This window comes from Vipera ursinii (assembly GCF_947247035.1).
Source record: "Vipera ursinii genome assembly, chromosome: 6".
NCBI lineage: Eukaryota > Metazoa > Chordata > Lepidosauria > Squamata > Viperidae > Vipera > Vipera ursinii.
The window spans coordinates 12,759,449-12,784,127 of record NC_139515.1 but is presented as its reverse complement, the minus strand read 5'-3'; the positions used below and the strand labels follow the sequence as shown (position 1 = coordinate 12,784,127).

Sequence of the window (24,679 nt, the reverse complement as noted above, 5' to 3'; positions counted from 1 at the left end):
TTGGCCTGGAAAGGACTACTTTGCAAAAAAAAATTACAATGAATGGAGGTATTTATCATCAAAAAGTCTTTGAGGAAAAGAGCATGCAGCAAAAATTCTTATTACAAGCTTAATTCAAAGGAGCATAATCACTTGATTTAAGGTAAAGTGAAAAGATTTTGTTTAGGTCTGGCTTCTCTTTCCAGTCATTTTTCTAAAAGCACTATAAAAGTTGCTTCTTTGGAATTTCACTCCTTTCCTTTGGGAATGAAATTTGCCTGAATCTCATATTCTTGTATAATTTATGCTGTTTTAAGCCTACTTTAGCTTAGAAAGGTAAGTGTATTTTACTTTTAACAGTTCCTTTGTGTTGTTTGCCTCAATTAACTATTACAGAGTCCTTGGGCTCACACAAAAAGCTTCATGTTCTTTTGCTATACAAAATGCATGTATTTGCACAATAGTTTAAGAATAGATTATTATTACTGTGTGGTCTCAGGAAACGAGGAATAAAAAGAGTATTTCTTAGCAGACCAACCACAGTAGGCAAAAGCATACTCTCCGGAACTTTCGCAAATACTTGGACTGTTTCCTTCTTCAATTTTTGTGCAGTATGTGTAAAATCAGTCACGAAATTAAATTAGAAGGCAATTTGACTACTTTCTTAGATATTCAATTTGTTGCAGGCCTTGAACACCATTTCAGCAATTTGCTGAAACTGCAGATATGTCTCTAAGACAAAGGTAATAAATGTATGCACAGTTACACAATATCTATGGCATATGTGAATCTATTAATGAAATAATATATTCCAGTTCTTTTTATGAAAGATGAATAAACTGGTAGATTAATAATTGAGTTGGAAGGCAAAAAAAATAATAATACAAAAACAAATAACTGATGGTCTAATTCTCTTAAGCCAGGGTTTTTCAACCCTGGCAATTTGAAGATGTGTGGGGAATTCTGGCAGTTGAAGTCCATACATCTTCAAGTTAGCAAGGTAAAAAAAAACACACTCTTCTATGCAGTGAAATCTACCAGATACAGATATCATGAGTGTAGTCTGGACCAGGTTCTTAGTCTGCTGATTGTACAGATGGTCTATTTTCTAAATAAGTCTAATTCCATTATAAGCTGTGTCAAATATAACAACCTGTACAGAAGTTCACTGTACTGTTCATAGCCAAGGCAACATTGAAAGTCTTCCAGTATCTTACGTAGGTTATCCACCGATATGCAGCCTTCTTTATGCTTATCCTGTTGCAAGAAGGCCCTGTGGAAGTCTTGGGAGAACTCATGATACTTCTCTCTGAAAGCAAGCCAAGTTTCAGTTACATTTTCTCGTTAAAAATAAGCTCTGTTTCCTCAACTACAAAGTTTAGATGCATTACAGCAGATTCCTTGTGAATTGGGAAGCCTGGTCGAGCTTCCGTGAATGGGATATGCTCAGCCATTAAGAAACTAAGCTTGCTTCTGGTGGTGGCTCGCCAAATGCTTATCTACACATTGCCCATTTGGGTTTTGTGTCAGTCTGCCTTTCTTAAAAATCTTCCAGAGCTGATGGAGATTTTTAGTAGAAAGCACACTCCAGCAGCATATGTGCTCCTGAATTTGTTTCCTGCTTTCCCCCTCCATTTCCCAGAATTGCATGGAAAAAACAAATCGTATTGGCAGAAACGGGCATAGGGAAGGAGGAAGCAGGATAAGGTTTGTTATGTGAATGCAGAGAAGACCATTCAAAGCACCAGAAGTGCAGAAAAACAGTTTTTCTTCCTCACAGTCTTTGTGCATCGCACAAAAGCATGTTTAGAAACCTTGCCAACCTAAAGACTGGGGCAGGTAAGATAAGATAACCTTTATTGTCATTTTTTTACTGTGGGCACAGCACACATCAAAAATGAAATTTAGTTGCTTGCTCTCAAAGTGAGACACATACATGACACCACCCAAAAAACATACTACATACAACATATGTATGGACCCACACCCCTACATATACATTACAATAAAATATTAAATACTGTCCAACTTGAATATATAACGGAAGAAGGAAGCCTGAGAGTTCACAAGGTTAATGCTGTATGGAATGAAACTATGCCTGAATCTGGATGTTCTGCTACAGATACCATGAAGCCTCCTCCCAGAAGGTAACAAGGAAAACAGGTCGTGAAGAAGATGTGTAGTGTCCCAGACAATCTTACGGACCCTGCTCAAGCAATGCTTCTGTGCTATGTCCTGGATGGAGGGGAGGGAACTGCCAATGATCTTTTCGGCCATCCTCACCACTCTCTGCACTGCCTTCCTGTCTGAAGCAGTGATGCTTCCAAACCAGACTGTGATGCTATGTGGCAGGATGCTCTCAATCGTTCCCCTGTAGAAAGTGGTCAGGACAGGGGAAGGAAGATGTGCTTTTCTCATGCGATGCAGAAAATGCATGTGGTGCTGTGCCCGCTTCACCAGTTTCTCACTGTTGAGCAACTAAGCCAGCCTACTCGTTAGCTGCAAACCCAGGAATTTGATGCTGGTAACCATCTCCACAGGTGAATCATTTATGCACAGAGAAGTGTGGCTGTCCACGCCTTTTCTGAAATCAACAATGACCTAATGGAAATAGGTGGATATCTCAGCTTTTACAGCTGTCACATGGGCATCAACATAACAGTCCTTTAAGAAGGTAGGGCCTGACAGAAGGACACTCTAGCAATAAAAAAAGAGATGGTCTGTTCAAATATTGCTCTGTCTGCTCATTGATAACCCAGTCAATGACTCTCTAGAAGGAGACCAGAAAACCATTGTAAATCAAGAGGCTTCACCCTATTTAAAAGTTCATATACTTCATCCAAAGGGCAACATACACTGTTCCATAAAAGGTGAAAAAGATGGATGAAAGTCTAAAAAATAATTGTTAGATAAAAAAACTCAAGAGTGGTTATTAGGCAGCATGGTTACATGATGAGTTTGACATTCTGGTTATGAAGTAGAGATTGATAAAACCATAGAGATAGGATTAGTAGCTGAGGCTGCTATAATAATGCCTTTATTATTATAACTTTATTATTATATCTTTCCCACACTTCTTTTTCCCTAGATTATCAAAGACATGAGAAACAACAGTGGTGAATTCTACTTTGTGCTGTTGAATAATCACACTTCATTGTAGCAGAGAAAGTGATGGATGTTATGATTTAAAAAATAATGCTATGGCCTCAGCCTACCTGCCTCTAGTGCCCGAAAGCTGATAGTAGCACTGACGCTCATTTCAGTACTGTAAATTCAGTAGGAACAATGGGAATAAACAAAATCATGGGATCTCCTCATATTGGGCTTCCCCAAGACAAACAGGATCTTTAATGCCTTTAGTCCAAGACTGACACTCTAATTCTCAAATTTCTCAAGCTTAGTAACTTGAAGATGTCTGGATATCAACTCCCAGAATTCCCCAGCCAGCATACTTGAAGTCCAGACATCTTAAAGTTTCTAAGCTTGAGAAACACTGCTCTAATTTACAGATGCACAGTTCTAAAACACCTGCATTCCATTTTATAGTATTAGCCAGAGGATGGGCTTTGCATCAGAAGGGAGGATACCGACTACTAGTGAGTAGGAGAGAGACAGAAATGGAAAGTGGTGGAAGTTGTGATAGCCATTAATGGGCCTTTGTCTTTCCAGGAAAGCATCTTTTACTAAATGGTTTTTTTTCTCCTGACAGGTTTGAGGTTGGAAGAAAGAAGAGTGTCATAGCTGCCATTCTGCTATGTTACACATTGGCTGCTGACAGCTTCCCCTACATAACGGGGGAGGGGGAAATTGGTGGGCTGGGATAAGGGGAAGGTTAGCATGAGGAATCAAAACCATGCAGTGCACCATGAATGAATGAATGAACCTTTATTGTCAAAGTACAATCATGTATACATTGAGATTGGCTGAGCCTCCCTTCGTCTCCCCCCAACTCAAAGTGACAACAAACCCTCCATCTTATTACACCATGTGAGCTAATTGCACAACGCACAGGCCTCGCAAGTCAATCATGCATAAAGTTTATAAAAAATTATTTCCCGTTCCAAAACCTAACAGCCCATGGATAAAAGCTGTTCTTCAGCCTGTTGGTATGGCTGGCTATACTCCTATATCTCCTACCCAATGGTAGGAGAGTAAAGAGATATCGTCCAGGGTGTGAGTCATCCCTGAGAATTTTCCTCACTCTTCCAAGGCAGCGAGCCCTGGCGATATCATCCAGTGGTGTCAGAGGACAGCCCACAATGTCTTGTGCTGTGCTCACCACCCTCTCTAATGCTTTCCTATCCACGGCTGTCAGACCAGCATACCAAACCACAATACCATATGAGAGGACGCTCTCTATAGTAGACCGGTAAAAGAGGGTCATAAGCCGTTGTTCTACCCTGTTGTTCCGCAAGACCCTGAGAAAGTGAAGTCTCTGTTGGGCCTTTCTGGCCACCTGGGTTGTATTAACTTTCCAGGTAAGATCTTCACAGAGGTAGACTCCCAGAAATTTAAAGGAGGAAACTCTCTCCACACAGCCCCCCTGAGGTAAAGTGGGGCAGGTTCCTCCTTTTTCCTCCAGAAGTCTAGCACTATCTCTTTCGTCTTGCCGATGTTCAGGTGCAAGTTGTTGTTGCAACACCATATGGATAGTTTTTGTACCTCCCCCTGTATGCTGTCTCATCCCCACCTGTAATAAGACCCACTACGGTAGTATCATCTGCGAACTTAATTATTGCAGTAGATGGGTTGGATGATACACAATCATATGTGTACAATGAGTACACATAGGAGCTAAGCACGCAGCCCTGTGGTGAGCCGGTGCAAAGCTTCAGGGGGGTGGATAAAGCAGACCCAACCCTCACTGTTTGTAACCGGTCCCTGAGAAAGTCTTGAATCCAATTGAAGATGGAGGGGGGAAATTTCAAGTCAGTTAGCTTTTCAATGAGAGTGCTCGGCAAAATGGTGTTGAAAGCCGAGCTGTAATCAACAAAAAGCATCCTGACATAGCTACCAGGTTTCTCAAGATGACTTCCTACAGAGTGTAAAGCAGTAGCTATGGCATTGTCTGTCGACCTGTTCCCCCTGTAGGCAAATTGATGTTTGTCGAAATCCAGTGGGAGGCATGTCCTAAGATGTTGGAGAACGAGTCTTTCGAAGCATTTCATGACTACAGACATTAATGCAACAGGTCTGTAGTCATTCAGGCACTCAATTGCAGTTTTCTTTGGGACTGAGACAATGGTAGCTGCTTTCAAGTATGATGGTACACATGCCGTTTGCAAGGAGATGTTACAGATCCTTGTCAGGACCCCTGCTACTTGGTCGGCACAGTTCTTAACCACTATCCCCAACACCCCAACTGGGCCTGCGGCTTTGCTGGGGTTCACACCCATCCTGTGAGAACTGTGAGAAAGTGCATCAGAACCTCCCTCTGACACCAAAGGCTCTCCAAACCCCTCCTCCTCCTCCTCCTCTTCAGAATCATCCGACCCAGCTGCCGGACCCTCAGGCTGATGTTGAATCACAATACAAATTTCATTTCTATGGGAGTCATGGTTCCTGGATTTTGGAAAGATTCTGTAAGTTAGCTCATTTGAGGCAGTTTGGTTCAAAATGTTTTGCTCTATAATGCACAGTTTCTTCCAGTTAAAAGGTTATAGGAATCGGAATTTTAATGGTATACATAGATTGACTTTAACCTCCTTTTCAGCAAAATAAGGCTTATTCCCAAGGAAATGTCTCTGCATTGATTTCTGTCAACTGAAAATACAAACCTATACATAGTGCACAATATCTGGACTGGCAAACTGGAGTTTGTTATTCTAAGTAACTATGAAATGAGAGCCAGCTTGGTATAGAGGATAAAGCATGAATCCAATTGGATGACCTTGAGCTAGTCACTCTTTCTCAGTCCTAGGAACCAGGCAATGGTAAAGCACTTCTGGAAAACTTGCCAAGAAAACTGCAGGCAGTTTTCCAGGCAGTCACCAGGAATGAAAAACTGATTGAAGGCACCCAAAAAATATAAAATACTGTGGCTGCCCTGACTGAAATAGCAACGGAAATAATAATGACTTGCTTCGCCATTAAAGTAACATACAAAGCCATCTGAAGGGGCTTCCAAAAATCAATAAAATGACCCAATTGGTCCACATTCATCTTCAACTCATATATATAAGAATAGTGATCAAGAAAATTAGTTACCTGATCTTATTTATGATTTCATTGATGTCAATGTGTTTCTTTTCCTCTCTTTTGTAATGTTCCATAAAGTGTGGATAGTTATCAGCTGAAAACTGCTTATTCAAGCCACTGTCATGAGGTATATTCTCCACACCCATTTTTTGTAGGAATTCTTGATGAGTAAGGTAGCCTTTCGCATTCAGATCATACCTTTTAAAAGTTCAGAGAAGACAAAGTTGTATGTTTATTAATTGCTTTATTAGCCCTTTATATGACAGAATCTTGAATTGTCTATACTTGGTTTAGGAACAGTGTTACACAGCTGCATGAAAAATATGCAAGTTATATCAGAAAAGGAAATGTTTCACTAAGATACAATGCTTTATATAATAGTCATAGGAACAATTTCTAGGAAATATAGTCAACCACAATTTGATTTTCATCTTATGAATATTTACTGCAAAATTAGTATGGAGGAGGAGAATATAAGACTTGCCATAAGAAATGGATCATGGTCCATTTGTTAAGTGTGCTCTTTGCATAATCACTATTTTTCTCTGGAATATTATAAAGAAAGGAGATAATATCCACAGGGGACAGTTTTGTCTTGCTGTTCACTGTTAAACTAATAACCTTCACACTGATCTGCATTCCAGTCATATCTAGATATATTTTCTTATTTTTCTTTTTCCTTGTTTTATTGTTCTATTATTTTACTCTTGCTTTGCTTCAACTTCTTTTTTTGTTTCTTCATTTTTTATTGTTGTGAGCTACCTAGAGTAGCCTCGTGTGAGACCAGGCAGCAAATGCAAATAATAATAATAATAATGTATGACAACATAAAAAAGCAAAAGAGCTTTAAAGAGCTGGTAGTTTAGAAGCTACCTATTTTCACATGTGGTGGACTTGTAGAAATATAAAAGCTTTTTGGATCAAAATTTGGTGGAACATTCAAAAGATTTTTAAGAGAAAGATAAAGTTTTCTCCACATTTGTTTTTATTGGGTATTGTGGTAGACTGTGATGTTAAAGAAACTAACTTGATGTTGAACATGATAACAGCAGCACGGTTACTGGTGGGACAATATTGGAAGAAGGATAGTTTGACCACTATAGAAGAATGGGTGTTTAAAGTTTCGAATCTTGCAGAAATGTCTAAGATTTCTGCTTATTTGAAAGATCATTCACAGGAAAGATACATTTCAGTTTGGAGGAGATGGATAAATTATATTCAGAACAAATATGGGACTAAAAAGTTCCATTTAGCTTATGAGTAGATTTTAGTGGGATATTGTTATTGGTACTTTGTTTGTAGTTATGTTAAAGGGGAGTTAAAGCACATTATGAATTTGGTTAATTGTATATTATGCATAATTTTTATTTAGAATATGATTATTGTAACTATAATCCTGTATTTAGCTCTGGGAAGTGGGGGGGGGAAGTGGGTGGGTTTGGGGTGGGAGGGATTTGGGGATATATTGTAAAATTTTGTTTATGTAAAACTCTTTAATTAAAAAAAAAGCAAAAGAGCTTTTGCTGAAGGAGGGAACAAGGGAAATCTCTTGAAAACAACAAGACTGAAAGCAGAATATCGAAAGGAAACAAATGAGCATTGACTTTTTAACTGGAAGAAGAAGCCTATGCTTAGTGAGTACCTGAAAGACATTGTAGAAAGACAGATGCAAAGCTAATATGGGAGCTGTTTGATATCAGGGGTGCTAAAGAAAGAAACTGAAGGCTTCATTTTGGCTGCTCAAGAGCAAGCCTTGCAGACTAATTCCATGAAAGCAGTGAAGAAGCTATTATGCCAGGAAGGCTTACTGTACTAGAGAAACTAAACTGGCCTAAAAAGAAAGACCAAATGAAAAAAAACACAATGGAGGCATTACAAGGCCAGTATATTAAAAAAAAAACAGGGAAAACTGATAATTACAAGATCTGACAATGGCTAAGAACAGGAACACTGAAGAGAAAGACCAAAGGGCTAATTCTGGCTGCACAAGATCAAGCCTTAAAAGTAAGTGCTGCCTATGCAAAGCAGCTGAAAAAACAGTGGAACATCTGTTAAGCTGCTGGCAAGAAGATCACACAAATTGACTACAAACAGCGGCATGACAAAGTAGCAACAATGGTGCATTGGAAGATCTACAAGAAATATAATTTGCCTGCAAGCAAGAACTGCTGGGACCATAAAATAGCTAGAGTCATAGAAAATGAAGAAGCTAAATTGCTCTGGGAATTTAGAATTCAAGCAGATAGGCACCTGCCACATAAGACCCCAAACTTAACAACTATCAGTAAGAAAGACAAAAAAGTCTGGGTAGTGGACGTGATAGTACCTGGTGAGAGCAGAAGAGAAGAAAAACAACTGGAGAAGATAACAAAATACAAAGACCTGCAAATAAAAATAGAATGACTGTGGCAAAGGAAACCAAGCTAGTATCTATAGCAGGGGTCTTCAAACGTGGCCCTTTTATGACTTGTGGACTTCAACTCCCAGAATTCCTCAGCCTGGCATCCTGGCTGAGGAATTCTGGGAGTTGAAGTCCACAAGTCATAAAAGGACCTAGTTTGAAGACTCCTGTCCTATAGTAATAGGTGCCTTGGGTACAATCTCAAAACAGCTGAGCACCATTTGAACACCATTGGCATTGACAAATTCGCCATCAGTCAATTGAAAAAGCAGCTTTGATTGGAACAGCTTACATCCTGCAACAATATCAGTAACACCATCAAATATCCACCTCTACCTATCCCAGGTCCTTGGGAAGGACTCGATAAGTAGACAATAAGCCAAATCAAGTCTGAACCCCTGGCTGACTGTGCAATGAATCAATAATTCTGCCATAAATTTATTTCAGTGTTTGCTTCTCCACTATTTTCTGTTCTAGACAAACTATAGGAGATTGAAATTTGGCTCAGATGAAAGACATTTTTAAATAACCTCCCATATGCAACATTAAATATAGTACCATCTTGTTAGAGATATACTTGTTGAACCTGATCAATATTAGTTTGATTCCATCCACAACATTAAGCCAGAATCATAACATAGTGGACGTGTAGTCTGAGGTGACAAGTCTGAGGTGACTTGAAACTAATTTTTAAATGAAAATTTAGAAGGCAAGAGTTTCATTTCAAAGTATGCCAGCAATTCATAAAAGATATATCATACTGACAAATGAACAGTTAGAATGAAACAGTTATTCTGCTTTTCATAGAGACAGGATTTGAATGTACATGCTAATATGTATGTTGAATATTGGAGGACGGACATACTTGAGCATTTCTGTCATAAGCATTTCCAGTATTCAAACAATTTAAACTTATGGTGCAACTCTGTATCTTTGGTATCTATGTGTAGTGTCACAGTGCCTGTGCAAAACGGACAGAGTGCATTGTAACGGCACAAAGCTCATTTTGTCATTTGCTCCTCCTTTGACTTTTCATCTGACTTCAGCCAATTCCAATCTCCAGAAAGGATCCCTCCCAAAGGCCTAAAAAAATACTGCTATTTGTTTCTCTTATTCATTAAGACCTACTTCTGACCACAGTATCAGATTTCGCCTGGGAACCGTAATAAATCTCAACTCTCCCAAAACTCATTTAAAAAAGCAGAAACTTCACAGACTCCACACGGTAAATTTATTTTACTGCAGACCAGAAGGAAGTCACCTGTACACAGTTCTGTCTGCTACAGAATACAACTGTCCTTGGGTTTAAAGAACTGTTCTGGAGTTCTTCCTTCTGCCTTTTCAAGTCAACAGATCTGTTCTTCTCCCAGCCATGACCCTGGGAGATACCTGCTTAAGGTTTATCCGGCAATTCTGTCTCAGTGAAATTACACTACCCTTATCTGTTGCAGGGGAAGGTATACAATCTCTCTTAGTCAGGACCAGCAAGGCAAACCTCAGGATCACAGATTATGTTTAGTAGGCCCACTGTTGAGGATCACAGAACACTGGGGAAGGCTAGCAACTGGTTAAGTATTATTCACTCAGTCAGAACCCATAAATACAATATACAGTGGTACCTCAGTACTCGTCCGGGATTCATTCCAGGAGGTGCAACGACTACTAAAAACAACAAGTACAAAGCAAACCACATGACCTGCCATGTGACCCTTTATTTCAGCCGGAAGGAGTAGCGAGTCACTAGGCGGAAGACACCAGCATGTTTTACCTTGCGCATTGAGTAGTGGGACAAGATTTTTTGCTGAATTTTGAAAAAGTCGAATACTGAGGTACCTCTGTAATTTAAAAATAATAATTGCAGTAGGAACCTAAGCAATGCTTATTCATATGTCACTACCACAGATCAGTGAAACATGCTCTTTGGTAAAATAGCCTTTGGATTGTATCTTACAATTTCAAATCCTGCTTCTACCTTCAACATGGAACATAACTTAAGAAAACTGATTTCAAGCTTGGGATCCTTGGAGCTTTTCAGCAGATTCCTAATAAGAAACATAATATTAGCTAATCCGCTTCTTCCCTTGAAATCCCTTATGAGAAGGTTGAACTTGAAAATATTGAAAGCTGCTTTGGTTTTCTTCTACATAAATGTATGGTTTAGAAAAGACAGTATAGAGGAATACTTTTGTCTTTGGTGCTAGGCCTTGTGTATCCTAGTGTGTTTGGGATTGTCATTAAGCTGTTGGATAAAGACTTGGGAAACTTTGGCTTTAAAAACTCTGTGGGGGACTCTGGACCAAGTATTATCTTTTGGCCTAACCCAGGGGTAGGCAACCTTGGCTCTTTTATGACTCATGACTCAGCATAGCTGACTCAGGAATTCTGGGAGTTGAAGTCCATGAGTCATAAAAGAGCCAAGGTTGCCTACCCCTGGCCTAACCAATTCCACAGGGCAACTACTATAGCAATAAAATGAAGGCCATGTTCTTACAAAAGAACATCTTGAGCTCCTCGAGAAAAGATGTGTTGTGACTATTAGCCAGATAAATAATAGCCTTGGAAAACCTCTGGAAAGGCATCACTTGGCAAACAAATCAGAGGCCGAGTTCTCTGGGAAAGAAAAGTTCTTTTTAAAAAAAAAAAAAAAAAAGCTCTGCTTATGTGATATAACAATTTTCATTCATTTAAAATTTAGAATTGAAACTGCTTAAACATTTAAGCAAGGTTATATACATAATATGTATCTTCCTAAGTAACCATCTTGTATGAGCCACATTCCAATTTTCCAAAGTACCAAGGTAATTTTATGCTTTAATATTATATTATATGTTATTCTTGTTGTTTATAGGTATTTAATTTCCACTATTTTTCATTTCCCAAGTATTCCCATATTGATTTCAATAACTTTACTGCAATGTGGTTGCACAGAGAGACGGACACTTGAGCTGGGTAGTATTTCTTTATTGAGTCAGAAATGAAGCTGGAGCAAAGGGGTTACCTGGCGTCTCTTTATACCTGCCCAGGTGGATGGCGACCAATAGATTTAAACCTGGGCTTCCCACCAGTGCAGGTGGCCAATGGATTTAAACCCTGGCTTCCCGCCAGAGCTGACCATGCCCTGGGGCTGTCAACGACTCGCTCTATTCAGGCTTTCCCGCCAAAAGCGGTTATAGCCTGGAGCTGTCCAGCCCCCTGCTGTGCTGACATTTCCGTGTATGCTTTAAGAGCATACACTACATTTACTGAATCACATGGGAAGCTGAGTGCTGTTTTTTAAGTGACCTAAGGCATAACGCAATGATTTAATGCCAAAGACTACTGCAATGCTCTTTACATGGGGCTTCCCTTGAAGACCACTCGGAGGCTCCAACTGGTACAGAATGCGGCCGCAAGAGTTGTCTTGGGAGTTTCCCGGTACTCCCATGTTACACCTTTGCTCCGCGAGCTGCATTGGCTGCCAGTTGTCTTCCGGGTGAGGTTCAAGGTCTTGGTGATGGTTTTTAAGTCCTTACATGGCATGGGTCCGGAATACCTCGGGGACCACCTGCTGCCGGCGTCGACTCCCCTCCGCCCTGTGCGTTCCCACAGAGAGGGCCTCCTCAGGGTGCCTCCGGTCAGAGAATGCTGGCTGGTGGCCCCCAGGGGGAGGGCCTTCTCTGTGGGCGCCCCGGCTTTATGGAACCAACTGCTGGTTGAGCTCCGGATGGCACCGGACCTTCTCTCCTTCCGGCGCAGGTTAAAGACCCATCTATTCAAACAAGCTGGCCTGGCCTGATGGGGGAATGTTAGGGTTTTAATGTTTTTATACTTTGATTGTTTTAATTGGGCAATAATTTAATCTTTTTTAACTTTTGTATTTCTATTTATATGCCCTGTTCACCGCCCTGAGTCCTTCGGGAGAAGGGCGGTATAAAAATTCAATAAAACTAAAACTAAACTAAACATGATTTTGTGGAACTTCTTATAGAATAAGAAGAGAAACTGAAAGCCAGTTGGGTAGAAACTAATTCCATGGTACATCTGTGCAAGGAAATAAACCACACTGTCAGAGCTCGAAAGCACGTAAAAATGCAAGTAGAAAAATAGGGACCACTACGGTGGGAAGGTAACAGTGTTCCATGCGCCTTTGGCGTCTAGTCATGCCGGCCACGTGACCACGGAGACGTCCTGGGACAAGCGCTGGCTCTTTGGCTTTGAAACGGAGATGAGCACCGGCCCCTAGAGTTGGAAATGACTAGCACGCATGTGCGGGGGAAACTTTACCTTTACCTTTACCTTTTAAGAAGCAAAACGCAAAATGGGTTTTACAGAGCAATCCATTTAACTTCCATTTTCAAAGACAAATTTCTGCTGAAACAGGGATTTTAGGAGCATAAACAGATCTGGAGGATGCTAGGTTACCTATCAGTTTTTAGGGGAGAAAGTCTCGTTTTTCTATTTTGAAATATTAAATAATTTACCACATTTACTGTCACAGGAATACACAGCGGTGCAAAAAAAAAAGATAAAGATGTTGGTCCATCTATGCAAAGTTCAGCCGCCTTTTTACATGCATTGTGCAAAAATCTATGCCATTTATCAGCGAGGAATCTATTTTGACTTTTTTTTTGACATTCCCTGATAGCACCTCTGTACATGCTAACAAACTTTTCAGCTAGGAACCTAAAATAATTAATTTAAAATGTTATTTTAAAACCATTATTTTACATATTTGGGCTTTGTTTGATGCTTCCTGTTATCAGGGGATTCCTTGCCAGATGTTCTCAATGGAAGTTTGATAGAGAAAGATTTCCGCAAATATTGGCTTTCTTTGTGTTTTACTCATTTTATATCTTATTCTCTTTGATTCTGCATTATTTTGGAGTTTTGAAAGGATAGTTTAACCCTGTTTATTTGTGCATTGTTTTTCTATTATTTTTGATTACTTTATCATGAATGCTATAAAAAAAACCCAGTAGCTACAACTCTTGCCTTTTAAAGAAAAGGTTCCTAGTTCAAACCCTGGCAATTTTTCCTCCAGTGGTGAATATGTTTTCACTACTATTGTTTTTATTACTGTTGTTCCTTTCCTGAGCCTTCTACCTATCCATGTGCTTTGTTTTTATAGAGGCCCTGATATAATAAGATTCTAGGATCACTTGTTATTTTAAAGTTATTTTTATTTTGTGCTTTGAAGAGTTGGGCAGAGACGGACAAGTCAGGACAAAAGGAAATTTAATTATTTAAATGTTAGTAAATTAATACAATGTGCTTGTGTGCGCAAAAAAATCCCTCAGATAGACACATCAAGTCAAAAGCAACTAATGAGATTCAATGTTCCACAGTGATGGACCAACTTAATAGATTCATAATTTTACACTGAAATTTCATCCAGCCTTAGTAAAAAAAACACATTTTATTAGCGAATTTCAGGCTTATTCATAGTTTCTTTTGTATCCCAGTCTACAGAGGTGCAAGCAAGAATTACTTTAAAAGTTTAGAAAATATCCTTGTTTCTGGCTTGTTTTAAAACAAAATATGTGAACGTGGTTAGTGGGTTTTGAGCATGTAGTCTCCAAAGAGCCAATTGACCTCTGGTTTAGCTGGGTTTCCTTGAGTTGCAAATGGTTGGATAAAAAGCTGCATGCATTGGAGTGAGCCAGGTAAGTATATGACTTAAATCATGGTTTTGAGCAATAGGATGACCAGCCCTAACAACTACTTAGTAACGCTAAATGATCGTTATTAACATGGGAAACATTGGGAAGTTGTAAAGGTAGATACAGTTCCAGAAACTGTGTGGAAATGGCTATTTTCAATAGGCCCTTTTACCCAGAAACAGCATCATTTCTACACTTACTGCAATGGTGGGATTCAAATATGTGAACAACCGGTTCTCTGTGTGGATGCTGCTTCTGGAAGTCTATTTGGGCTTGGGCAACAAAAAATTAGCTACCGGTTCTGCCAAAGTGGTGCGAACTGGCTGAATCCCACAGCTGACGTACTGGTTAAACTGCTCCAAATCTATATTCATGCTAGCTTAACACTGAACTGGCTCAAGAAAATATCATCCAGACTGAAATTCCATATTTTTCATCCTATTTCCCTATAAAAGGTAAAGGTAAAGGTTCCCCGGCACATGCGTGCTAGTCGTTTCCAACTCTAGGGGCCGGTGCTCATCTCCATTTCAAAGCTGAAGAGCCAGTGCTTGTCCGAGGACATCTCCGTGGTCATGTGGCCGGCATGACGAGATGCCAAAGGCGCACGGAGTGCTGTTACCTTCCCACCATAGTGGTCCCTATTTTTCTACTTGCATTTTTATGTGCTTTAAAACTGCTCAGTTGGCAGAAGCTGGGAGGAGTAACAGGCACTCACTCTGTTACGCGGCACTCGGGATTTGACCCGCCAAACTGCCGACCTTCTGATCGACAAGCTCAGCGTCCTAACCCACTGAGCCACCGCATCCCTTATTTCCCTATAGATATATACAATTATTTGCATTCATTTGTGCATCTATATTTACATATATACAAAGCTAAGTTTATATATACAAAGTTAAAGATCAAACACGAATGGCATGACAAACAAATTTTAAAAAACAAATCTGTATTACTGCCCTATTTCTTTTTAAAGCATTAGTGATCCTTGCCACTGGCTATCACTTCTCATAATAACACAATAGCTATTACTCTTGCCTTGTAAACCAAAAATTCCTGGTTCAAACCTTGATAAAAAATGTGCCTTTTGTAAAATTTCTATTGTTTTTCCGCTAAGTACCCCACTGTTGCTTGTGCTTTTTTTAAAAAAAGCACAGTGTTGCATTTTGAAATGGTGCATCAAAAAAAAGAGGAAAAAGTAGGATGATCAGGGAAAGAACAATAGTAATTTTTCAAAAAATCGTGGTTTTTTGTTGGGTTTTGAATCAAGAAAGCTATGAAAGGTATTACACACTAGTAAATAATGACTCAGCTAAAGGGACATTGTTGCTGTGCAATGCAGACAATGAGTTTCTGGGGTTAGCCTGCCACAAACTGGAAACAACTATCACAAATGGGCAAAAGTATTACTACAGGAAGCCTAACAAATAAAAATGCGTTCTTCAAAAGCAAAGCAGCAAAACATAGACTTGAGGTCACATTGATGGAGAGTGGGGGATTGACATAGATAATCACATCATTTGTTTCTAATCTCCAAAAATAGTGCCTTGGGTCTATTATGGAAGTGTAAATCAATCAGGCAAGTACAGATTAAACCATAGACATCATAGAGAGTAGTAATTCAAAAAAAGTAGAGATTTATTTTTCTTGACATGTATTAAAGTCTACGGGTAATGCGGGAAGGATATTATTAATAAAGCCTTACCTTGTCCAAAGTTTTTCAAATTCTTTGGGGTTTATGGGGATACCACATCTATATAGAACGTCCTTCAAATCTTTTTTTGTAATTATGCCATTTCCATCAGCATCATATTCATGGAAGTGCTAAAACATGAAATATATTTAATAACAGAGGCAAATGTTTAAAAGCAAAGGAAGACAAATTTCACCTTCTATTCATAAGCAATCATAAAAAAGAAAAGACATTATTTCCTCTATGATATCAAGGAATTTAAAAGCCTCAAAATCAGAAGTGAAGGATACACTAATTGAGGAAGAGAATTTTATATCAGTTGGACTATAACAAAGGCGTACTTAAAACTAAATATTTTCCTGTAATGGTTTTAATAATTTTTTCTTATTTCTATCTTTTTCTTCTTCTCTAGCAATAGCAATAGCACTTAGACTTATATACCGCTTCACACTGCTTTACAGCCCTCTCTAAGCGGTTTACAGAGTTGGCATATTGCCCCCTGCAATCTGGGTCCTCATTTTACTGACCTCGGAAGGATGGAAGATCAATCTTGAGCCGGTGAAAATCGAACTGCCAAACTGCTAGCAGTCAGCAGTCAGGAGAATTAACGTGCAATACTGCACTCTAACCCCTGTGCCACCACAGCTCCACTAACAAAATAGTGGAAACTCAGAAATTATCCTAATGTATTCTTTTTTATGGTGAATTTTCCATCAATGTTATAACTGTAACAACCTCACTGACCTCTGTGTCCACTTACTAATACCCTGCATCAATTTTTTAATTTTTCCCCCTTCACTTGTTTCTCTTTTTTAGTCTTTTAAAAAGTATTAATAACAATAATAATTTCTAAAAGAGTTCACCAGCTAAATGGTGGACAGTTTGTCCTGTAAATAAGCAGATGGACTACATAGCTCAGATTCATCAATAAACTTGCAAAAATTCAAGCTCTATATACAGCATAGATTGTAATGTCTTAAGGCTGAACTCAAACCTTAATCAATTCCAAAGTGGTAATGAATTATATGAATATGCCTCATGAGAATGTCCCATAGACCATATAAAATATCATTGCCCACTATCACTTTCCTTCTTTTAACAATCATATGTGGGGGGCAAAGACCTTTACATATCTCTCCATCAGATAAGGCATTGGGTCAAAAAAGTCAAAATGGCAGCTATGAACACATGATCAAACCTCTGATTCTATTGCACACTTGCAGCCACTATTGGAATTTTTTGACTCATCCTGTAGATTTTTCTGCCCTGAGATATGGACAGATCACTTATCAAGCTGGGATGATATTTAGGTGAGAGTTTTTTTTCTCTCCCTAACTCCCTCACATAAAATGTAATGGAATGTGGGAATGGCCTTGGGACACAGAAGGATGAATCACAGACTAGACAACCACCATGCAAAAGGCATCTGTATCCACAGATGCAGAAAGGGTCATGGGAAGCATTAGAGATGGGACCCTGTCTAGTTTTCCAGAGTGTAAAAGGAAAGGGGAGGGTGAATACATTCAGAATACTGCAGCCAGTTTTGGTCACCATATCACAAAAAGCATGTTGAGAGTTTGGGAAAAATTCAGAGAAAAGCAACTAAGATGATCAAAGGCCTGGAGACTAAAACATACGAAGAACAGCCTTGGGACTTCGGTTTGGCTAGTCCAGACATGTCAAACTCACGACGTCACGACATCATGTTGTGAGATGTATCAGGACTATTTTGCTATTGCCGGCAATGGGGTGGGCATAGCTTCCAGATGACATGTTCGGCCCGCTGGCCGGCAGTTTGACACCCCTGGCCTAGTCTAAAGAAAAGAAAAAATAGGGGAGACATGATAGCAGTGTTCCAGTATTCAAGGGGCTGCCACAAGACAGAGGGGGGCAGGTTGTTCACCAAAGCACCAGAGGGAAGGACAAGAAACTTGGAATTAAGGAGAAACTTCCTAAGAGTGAGGCCAATTAACCAGTGGAACAGCTTGCCTTCAGAAATCATGGGTGCTCCATCACTGGAGGTTTTTAAGAAGAGACAGTCACTTCTCTGAGATGGTATAGGCTCTCCTGCTTGAGCAGGGGACTGGACTAGAAGACCTCCAAGGACCCTTCCAGATCTATTCTATTCTATTCTATTCTATTCTATTCTATTCTATTCTATTCTATTCTATTCTATTCTATTCTATTCTATTCTATTCTATTCTATTCTATTCTATTCTTGCAGTAAACACAGAGCTAGGATTCATTGTCGAGCTTCTGGTCTGGACTACATCAAAGTTGTTCTGTACCAGCCTACTACCAGCCCTGCAGATAAGGCAGGGACAACCCCTTTACAAGAAGGCAAGAGGCTGGAACTAAGCCTGCCAAATTTATGGACACAAAAGCAAACAGAGCAAAAACAAGACACGAACCATGAAACAGGAGCTATTCAAACAGTTGCCTTCAGCAAACCAGCCCTCCCACGCATTCCCCTTTTAAACAGTTCAGGGCGTGGCTTCTCTCTGCCTCCTTCCGAGGTGCCCCATTGCCTTCTTCTGTTTACTCCTGATTGACTGCCTCCTGCGTCAGGCGTCCTTGAACAGGGCCAGCTGTGGGTCATCTTCATCCATGTTGTCAGGCTCACACAGCTGGGTCTGCGTCATAACCAGGTGGGAGAGGCCTGGCTGAGGGCTCTCATCAGCAAGCTCTCCAACACCCTCAGCAAGCTCTCCAACACCCCCCTCCTCCTCCTCTGAATCGTCCGACCCATCTGCCGAACCCACAGGCTGACCCTGAATCACAACAAAAGTATAGGCAACAATCAACCATGACATGTTGACCAAAAGGCAATGCTCCTCGTTTATGTAGCTTCACAGTGCATTTGAGTCACGGCCCAGAAGCATTCTGGAGAAAACAAAATAGCCAAAGACTTGTGCTTCAGCTGATGTTTAATTGCACATATTGTGGGAAGGGAAGGGAGATGTGGTCAAGTAGCAACAGAGGAGGAGGAGGCAACTTACCTTGGGCCTAAACTTTACAAATTCTGTGCAAGATCCAATATGGATAATTTTACTTAATAAAGTGTTTGGGGTAGAAGCGATTAATGGAATAAGCCTTCTGGGTTTATTTCAGCTATCAAATTTGGAACTCCTATGCATTTCAGTCCCATTACCACCAACCATGTACTTGCATAAATAACTATAATGGATACATATTCTGCTGTATTCTCTCTTTTAAAGAATCTGAAAAGCTCAGCAGCTTAAAATCAGACAGTGAAATACATTGTTTTCAAGCTTACGACTCAGTTTGATTGCTAATGAGCTATTTGTTTATGTTTGTTAACGGCTTGCTTTAGATGGTTTTTTTTAACAACAATAAAAAATTCCATATCCCATCAAAGCTAAACATTGTCTGAAGCCCTGAAAGCATTTTTAGACACATGTAGGTTTCAAAGCTACTCAGGTCTTACCATAGCCAGGTCACCCCATCTGTTCTGTGCTTTGATAGTAAGATAGGAGTGTGCTTGTTCACAGGCGAGATCTGCATCTGCTACCAGCCTCCTGGGTCTCAGAAAACAAAAATTATTATAATTATTTTTTTTCCTAAATGGGTTCATTAACATCTTGCAAGTTTTGTTTGTTTGTTTTCTTCTTATGTTTGGTACAGAGAGTTTTTAAGACTTACCTCAGAGATCTGCATACAAATGAGTGCCTTGCAATTATTCCCAACCCCCCTCCAGCTGCAAATTAAAAATCTCTTTAAAACTTTCCTTAATCCTTGTCAACATATGCAAATACAGATCGGTCAAATGTCTTAATTTCAGCTGAGATTTAAAGGGAAAATGTTTGTAAATCAACGCAGTGCTCTAAAGAGGCACAATACCTATATAAGATCCAACGAAACTCCAGCATATTGTGGTCTGAAGATCACTAGAAAATTGCTGTGTCTGTTCTACTCTAAACTCAGCTAAAGCCACTGAGAAGCTGCAATATCTCTTTTATTTGAGATCTCTGCTGTATGCTTTTGATCTTTCAGAAGTTATGCTGAACCCATATCAGAAGAGCAGCCCTCATTCTAAACTAACAAGCAAGCTTTGTCCATCCATGTAACCCACGAAGGAAGGAGCAGCCAAACTCTGTCAAGACTTTATTAAGTTATATGCACATTTCTGGCTTCTAGTTCCCTTCAGAAACAACAACAAAAAAAAAGATTACCGACTGATAATTCTAGCTTGCCAGGTTCTTTTTTTGGCAGATAATATTAAATAGCCAACGATGAAGCTCCCCTCCTGAGTTTGTTGTTTTGGCTTTCTTTCAACTGTGCAACAGCATCCTTGCTTGCTGTGGTTACATTTTTTTTAAAAAAATAAAGAATTGCACTTTAATGACTTGAGTGAGTTCAAACTATACGTGAAGTGAGGGGTGGTTAATTTTGAAGAATTCTGCCTGGGAGCTTGATGGGATGAATGTGAAACTAGAGAGATGAAAAAGAACAGAATAGCAAGATTGGATTTTTGAGTAGAGAGATAAGAGTCGGAAACATTAAGCCGCTCCTATTCATCCCAATTCCACAAACAAAATGCCTACAATTATGTCTCACACTTAATTTAACAGAGGACTACACCAGAACCAAACGAACAGCCCATAATGTTGACTAGAAGACTTCCACTGATTCCAATTAGGCCAACAGCCAATACACTATACATGTTTTGCAGAATGAAATAGAATGTGATGACACAAAGCTGTCCTCTATGTTTGGGGGGGTGGGGGTTGTGTCTTCTTACACTAATCTGAAACATCAAGAAAAACAGTGTACTTTATGTTTGGACCATTCAACTGACTTTATGGGCACTTACTTTTAAACCGGAAGATTGCCGGAAGAAACATCAACAACCTAAGATATGCACATGATACCACTCTAATGGCAGAAAGTGAAGAAGAACTAAAGAGCCTCTTGTTGCGGGTGAAGAAGGAGAGTGCAAAACTTGGGTTGAAACTAAACATTAAGAAAACCAAGATCATGGCATCTGGCCCTCTCAATTCCTGGCAAATAGATGGGGAAGAAATGGAGGTAGCGACAGATTTTATTTTCCTGGGCTCCAAGATCACTGCAGATGGGGACTGTAGCCAAGAAATTAAAAGACGCTTGCTCCTGGGGAGGAAAGCCATGACAAATCTAGACAGCACACTAAAAAGCAGAGACATCACCCTGTCAACAAAAGTGCGTATAGTCAAGGCTATGGTCTTCCCAGTTGCAATGTATGGCAGTGAAAGCTGGACCATAAGAAAAGCTGAGCGCCAAAGAATTGAGGCCTTTGAACTATGGTGCTGGAGAAGACTCCTGTGAGTCCCTTGGACTGCAAGGCGATCAAACCGGTCAGTCCTAGAGGAGATCAACCCTGACTGCTCTTTAGAAGGCCAGATCCTGAAGCTAAAACTCAAATACTTTGGCCACCTAATGAGAAGGAAGGACTCACTGGAGAAGAGCCTAATGCTGGGAAAGATTGAGGGCACTAGAAGAAGGGGACGACAGAGAATGAGGTGGCTGGATGGAGTCACTGAAGCAGTAGGCGTGAGCTTAGATGGACTCCAGAAGATGGTAGAGGACAGGAAGGCCTGGAGGAACATTGTCCATAGGGTCGCGATGGGTCGGACACGACTTCGCAACTAACAACAACAACTTTTAAACCTTGTGGTTGAGATTGGAGCACCAATATATACCTAAGCAGGAAAAACCAAAGGTACAAGTACAGATTAGGGAAAACCTGGCTCAAAAACAGTAACTGTTAAGAGGGACCTTGGAGTCCTAGTGAACGATCATTCAAACATGAGCCAGCAGTGTGTGGCAGCAGCCAAAAAAGCTAATATAATATAAACACAGGGAGAGAATCAAAATCACGTGAAGTATTAGTACTGCTTTATAAATCCTCAGTAAGACCACACCTGGAATACTGCATCCAGTTTTGGTCACCACATTACAAAATAGTTGTTGAGACTTTGAAAAAAAAAGTGCAAAAAAGAGCAACTAAGATGATTAAGGGCCTGGAGAGAAAAACATCTGAAGAACGGTTGCAGGATTTGGGTTTGGCTAGTCTACAGAAAAGGACTACAGGTGACATGATAGCAGTATTCCAGTATTTGAGGGACTGCCACGAACAAGAGGGGGGCAACTTATTTCTCAAAGCACCAGAAGACAAGACAAGAAACAATCAAGGAGAGAAGCAACTTGGAATTAAGGAGAAACTTCCTGAGACTGAGAATAATTAACCAGTGGAACAACTTGCCACCAGAAGCTGTAAGTGCTTCATCATGGGAGGTTTTTAAGAAAAGACTGGACAGCCACCTGCCTGAAATGGTATAAAGTCTCCTGCTTGGGCAGGGGGTTGGACTAGAAGACCTCCAAGGTCCCTTCCAGCTCTATTCAAATTGACCAAAATCAAGGCTTTAATACCTTGCAAATAAGACCAAGGGCTAATTTAGCAATTCTAAGTTGAATTCCACTTGATGTCAAAATCTTTTATTTATCACAAAAATAATTAAGGCTAAATATCTCAAACTGATTTTATCTAAGCAAGATTTCACTAGGCCTATTAAATGACACTTAGCACAAAACTAGGGTGAAATAGAATAATAAAGGAATCAGTTTCTTTACCCATATAGTCCTTAACTTAACGTAACTTACCTAAATGCAAGCAGTTACCAAGCACCCAAATTGTAATCATGTGACCACAGAGTTGGTGTGATGGTCATAAGTGTGAGGACAGATTGTAAATCACTTTTTCTAAGGCCATCATAACTTTGAAACATTGTTAAATGACTGGGCATAAGTCAAAGACTATCTGTATAAGCCATCCAAAATTTAAGCTATTATTTTAATTTCTAAGACACTTTTATGCTCAGGCATCTAGCAATAGCAGTAGACATATACCATTTAGAAATAGACCACTTCATAGTGCTTTACTCTATGGGTGGTTTACCTGTGTAGAGGCACTATTTGCATATTGCCCCCAGCAATCTGGCTCCTTATTTTACGACCTCGGAAAGATGGAAGGCGGAATCTGCATGGGAACGGGACCCTATGGAGGCTGAGGGAGAGGTGTCTGTGGCTTCGGAGGAATGTGGGGAAGAGCAGGCCGAGGCAGGCCAGGGCCCTTCAGGATTGGGACAGGAGGAACAGGAGAGGCAGAGTCCAGGCGATGAGCAAGGGCCACCCCCACCTGATCCAAGAGCATGGAGAGTGGAGAGAAGGAGGGAACCACGCAGGCAGGTCTCACTACTCGGGAGGAGAGCATCCCGCCCTTCTCCACAAGAAACACCTGGAGACTGAGACTTAAGGAGATGCTGTGGGGAAGGGCATTTGTCGGGAACAAGCGCTGATTCCTTGGAGTGTTGTGTATTGTTGTTGATCTCTTGTTCTGTGACTCCTGTTTGGAAACCTGGAAACCTTGACTATTGGACTGACTGACCATGTTGCTTGAATGTTTAAAGACCTCGGACTGTATTTTGGATTCTCTCTTTTGAAAACTGCTCAGGCAAGCTAGGATTCGGTGGGGCTCGTTAAGTTTATATTTTCTTCCTTGTTATCTCTATGACCTCGAGTACTTTCTTATGCTAATCGGCCTGTATTTGAACCTACTTTCAGCCAGTCAGCGGAAGGGATATGTGTTCTTTTGTTGAAGGCTTGCCAGCAAACGGTGGGGAAAATTTGGAGCAATAAAGGAACTGTTTGAATTGCCAGCTGACTGCATTGCCTCTGTGCTGTGCCCTGGGTCATCACACTGTCAGGATTGAACTACAAGCTGTGGGCAGATTTATAGAGGCCTCTCTATAAAGCTATAGAGCTATACAGATTTAGCTTATGTCAATGTGTGTGATTAAATCATCTCGCACCATTATATTATAAACACTGATAATATTAAATAAGCATATGCATAAGAATTTTTGTGAATGTTCATATTTATATTCAAATTTATAAGTTGCTTATAAATTTGAAGAAAGTTCATAAAAAATATTGTAGTCTCAAACTGATGCTGTGAAAGCAGCATATCAATGAGCAATACAATAAACTAAAAACATGAATTGTCCAGAACTTCAATCACTCTGTATTTCAAGCCAGCCATCTTGACTGTAGCAGAATTAGCTGTGATTAGTACTTGATTGGGCAACCACTGGGAAATGCTATGACTAGATGTGAAAACTGAAATACTACAGAAAAAAGGCCATGGCAACTACAACCATATTGCTGCAAGAAAGCCAACATGGAGGTAACCATACAATTACTAGGAGTTGAGCTTTATCCAGTAGGGTCCATAAGCCAGGGCACTTTTTAGTTGGCTCTTGAAAATAAAGGAAGGGTCTAACTACCCACAATGTTCCCTAACCTTGAATATAATAATAATAATAATAATAATAATAATAATAATAATAATAATAATAATAATAATAATAATAATAATAATAATAAGTTGGAAGGGACCTTGGAGGTCATCTAGTCCAACCCCCTGCTCAGGCAGGAAACCCTATACCATTTCAGGCAAATGGCTGTCCAGTCTCCTCTTAAAAACCTCCAGTGTTATCAAAGAGGACAGAGCAGAGCAACCTAAGAGAAAACAAAATGGGATGGGAACCTACATAAACAGACAGTTTTCCTCCCATGCCGTCACTTTGCTAAACAACTAATTCCCACAACAATATCTTATGCCCTGGGATGTCAAATCACCTAGTAGGGCTGTATTACTATTACTATTATCCTTCTCATCTCTCCTATTACCTATTTCCTTAGCTTCTTATGGCT

General features: G+C 40.0%; 1 protein-coding gene across 1 annotated transcript in view; it reads right to left on the bottom strand.

Annotated features, from left to right (window-relative positions):
• Positions 1 to 24,679, bottom strand: part of EFCAB6 (EF-hand calcium binding domain 6) — a gene marked incomplete at its 5' end in the record, with an annotated part of 137,058 nt that overhangs the window by 26,147 nt on the left and 86,232 nt on the right. The window contains 4 exons of the mRNA XM_083366235.1: positions 1,133 to 1,288; positions 6,187 to 6,375; positions 15,920 to 16,038; positions 19,356 to 19,452. Of these exons, the coding sequence (XP_083222361.1) occupies positions 1,133 to 1,288; positions 6,187 to 6,375; positions 15,920 to 16,038; positions 19,356 to 19,452 (561 nt within the window). The remainder of the gene's footprint in view (positions 1 to 1,132; positions 1,289 to 6,186; positions 6,376 to 15,919; positions 16,039 to 19,355; positions 19,453 to 24,679) is intronic.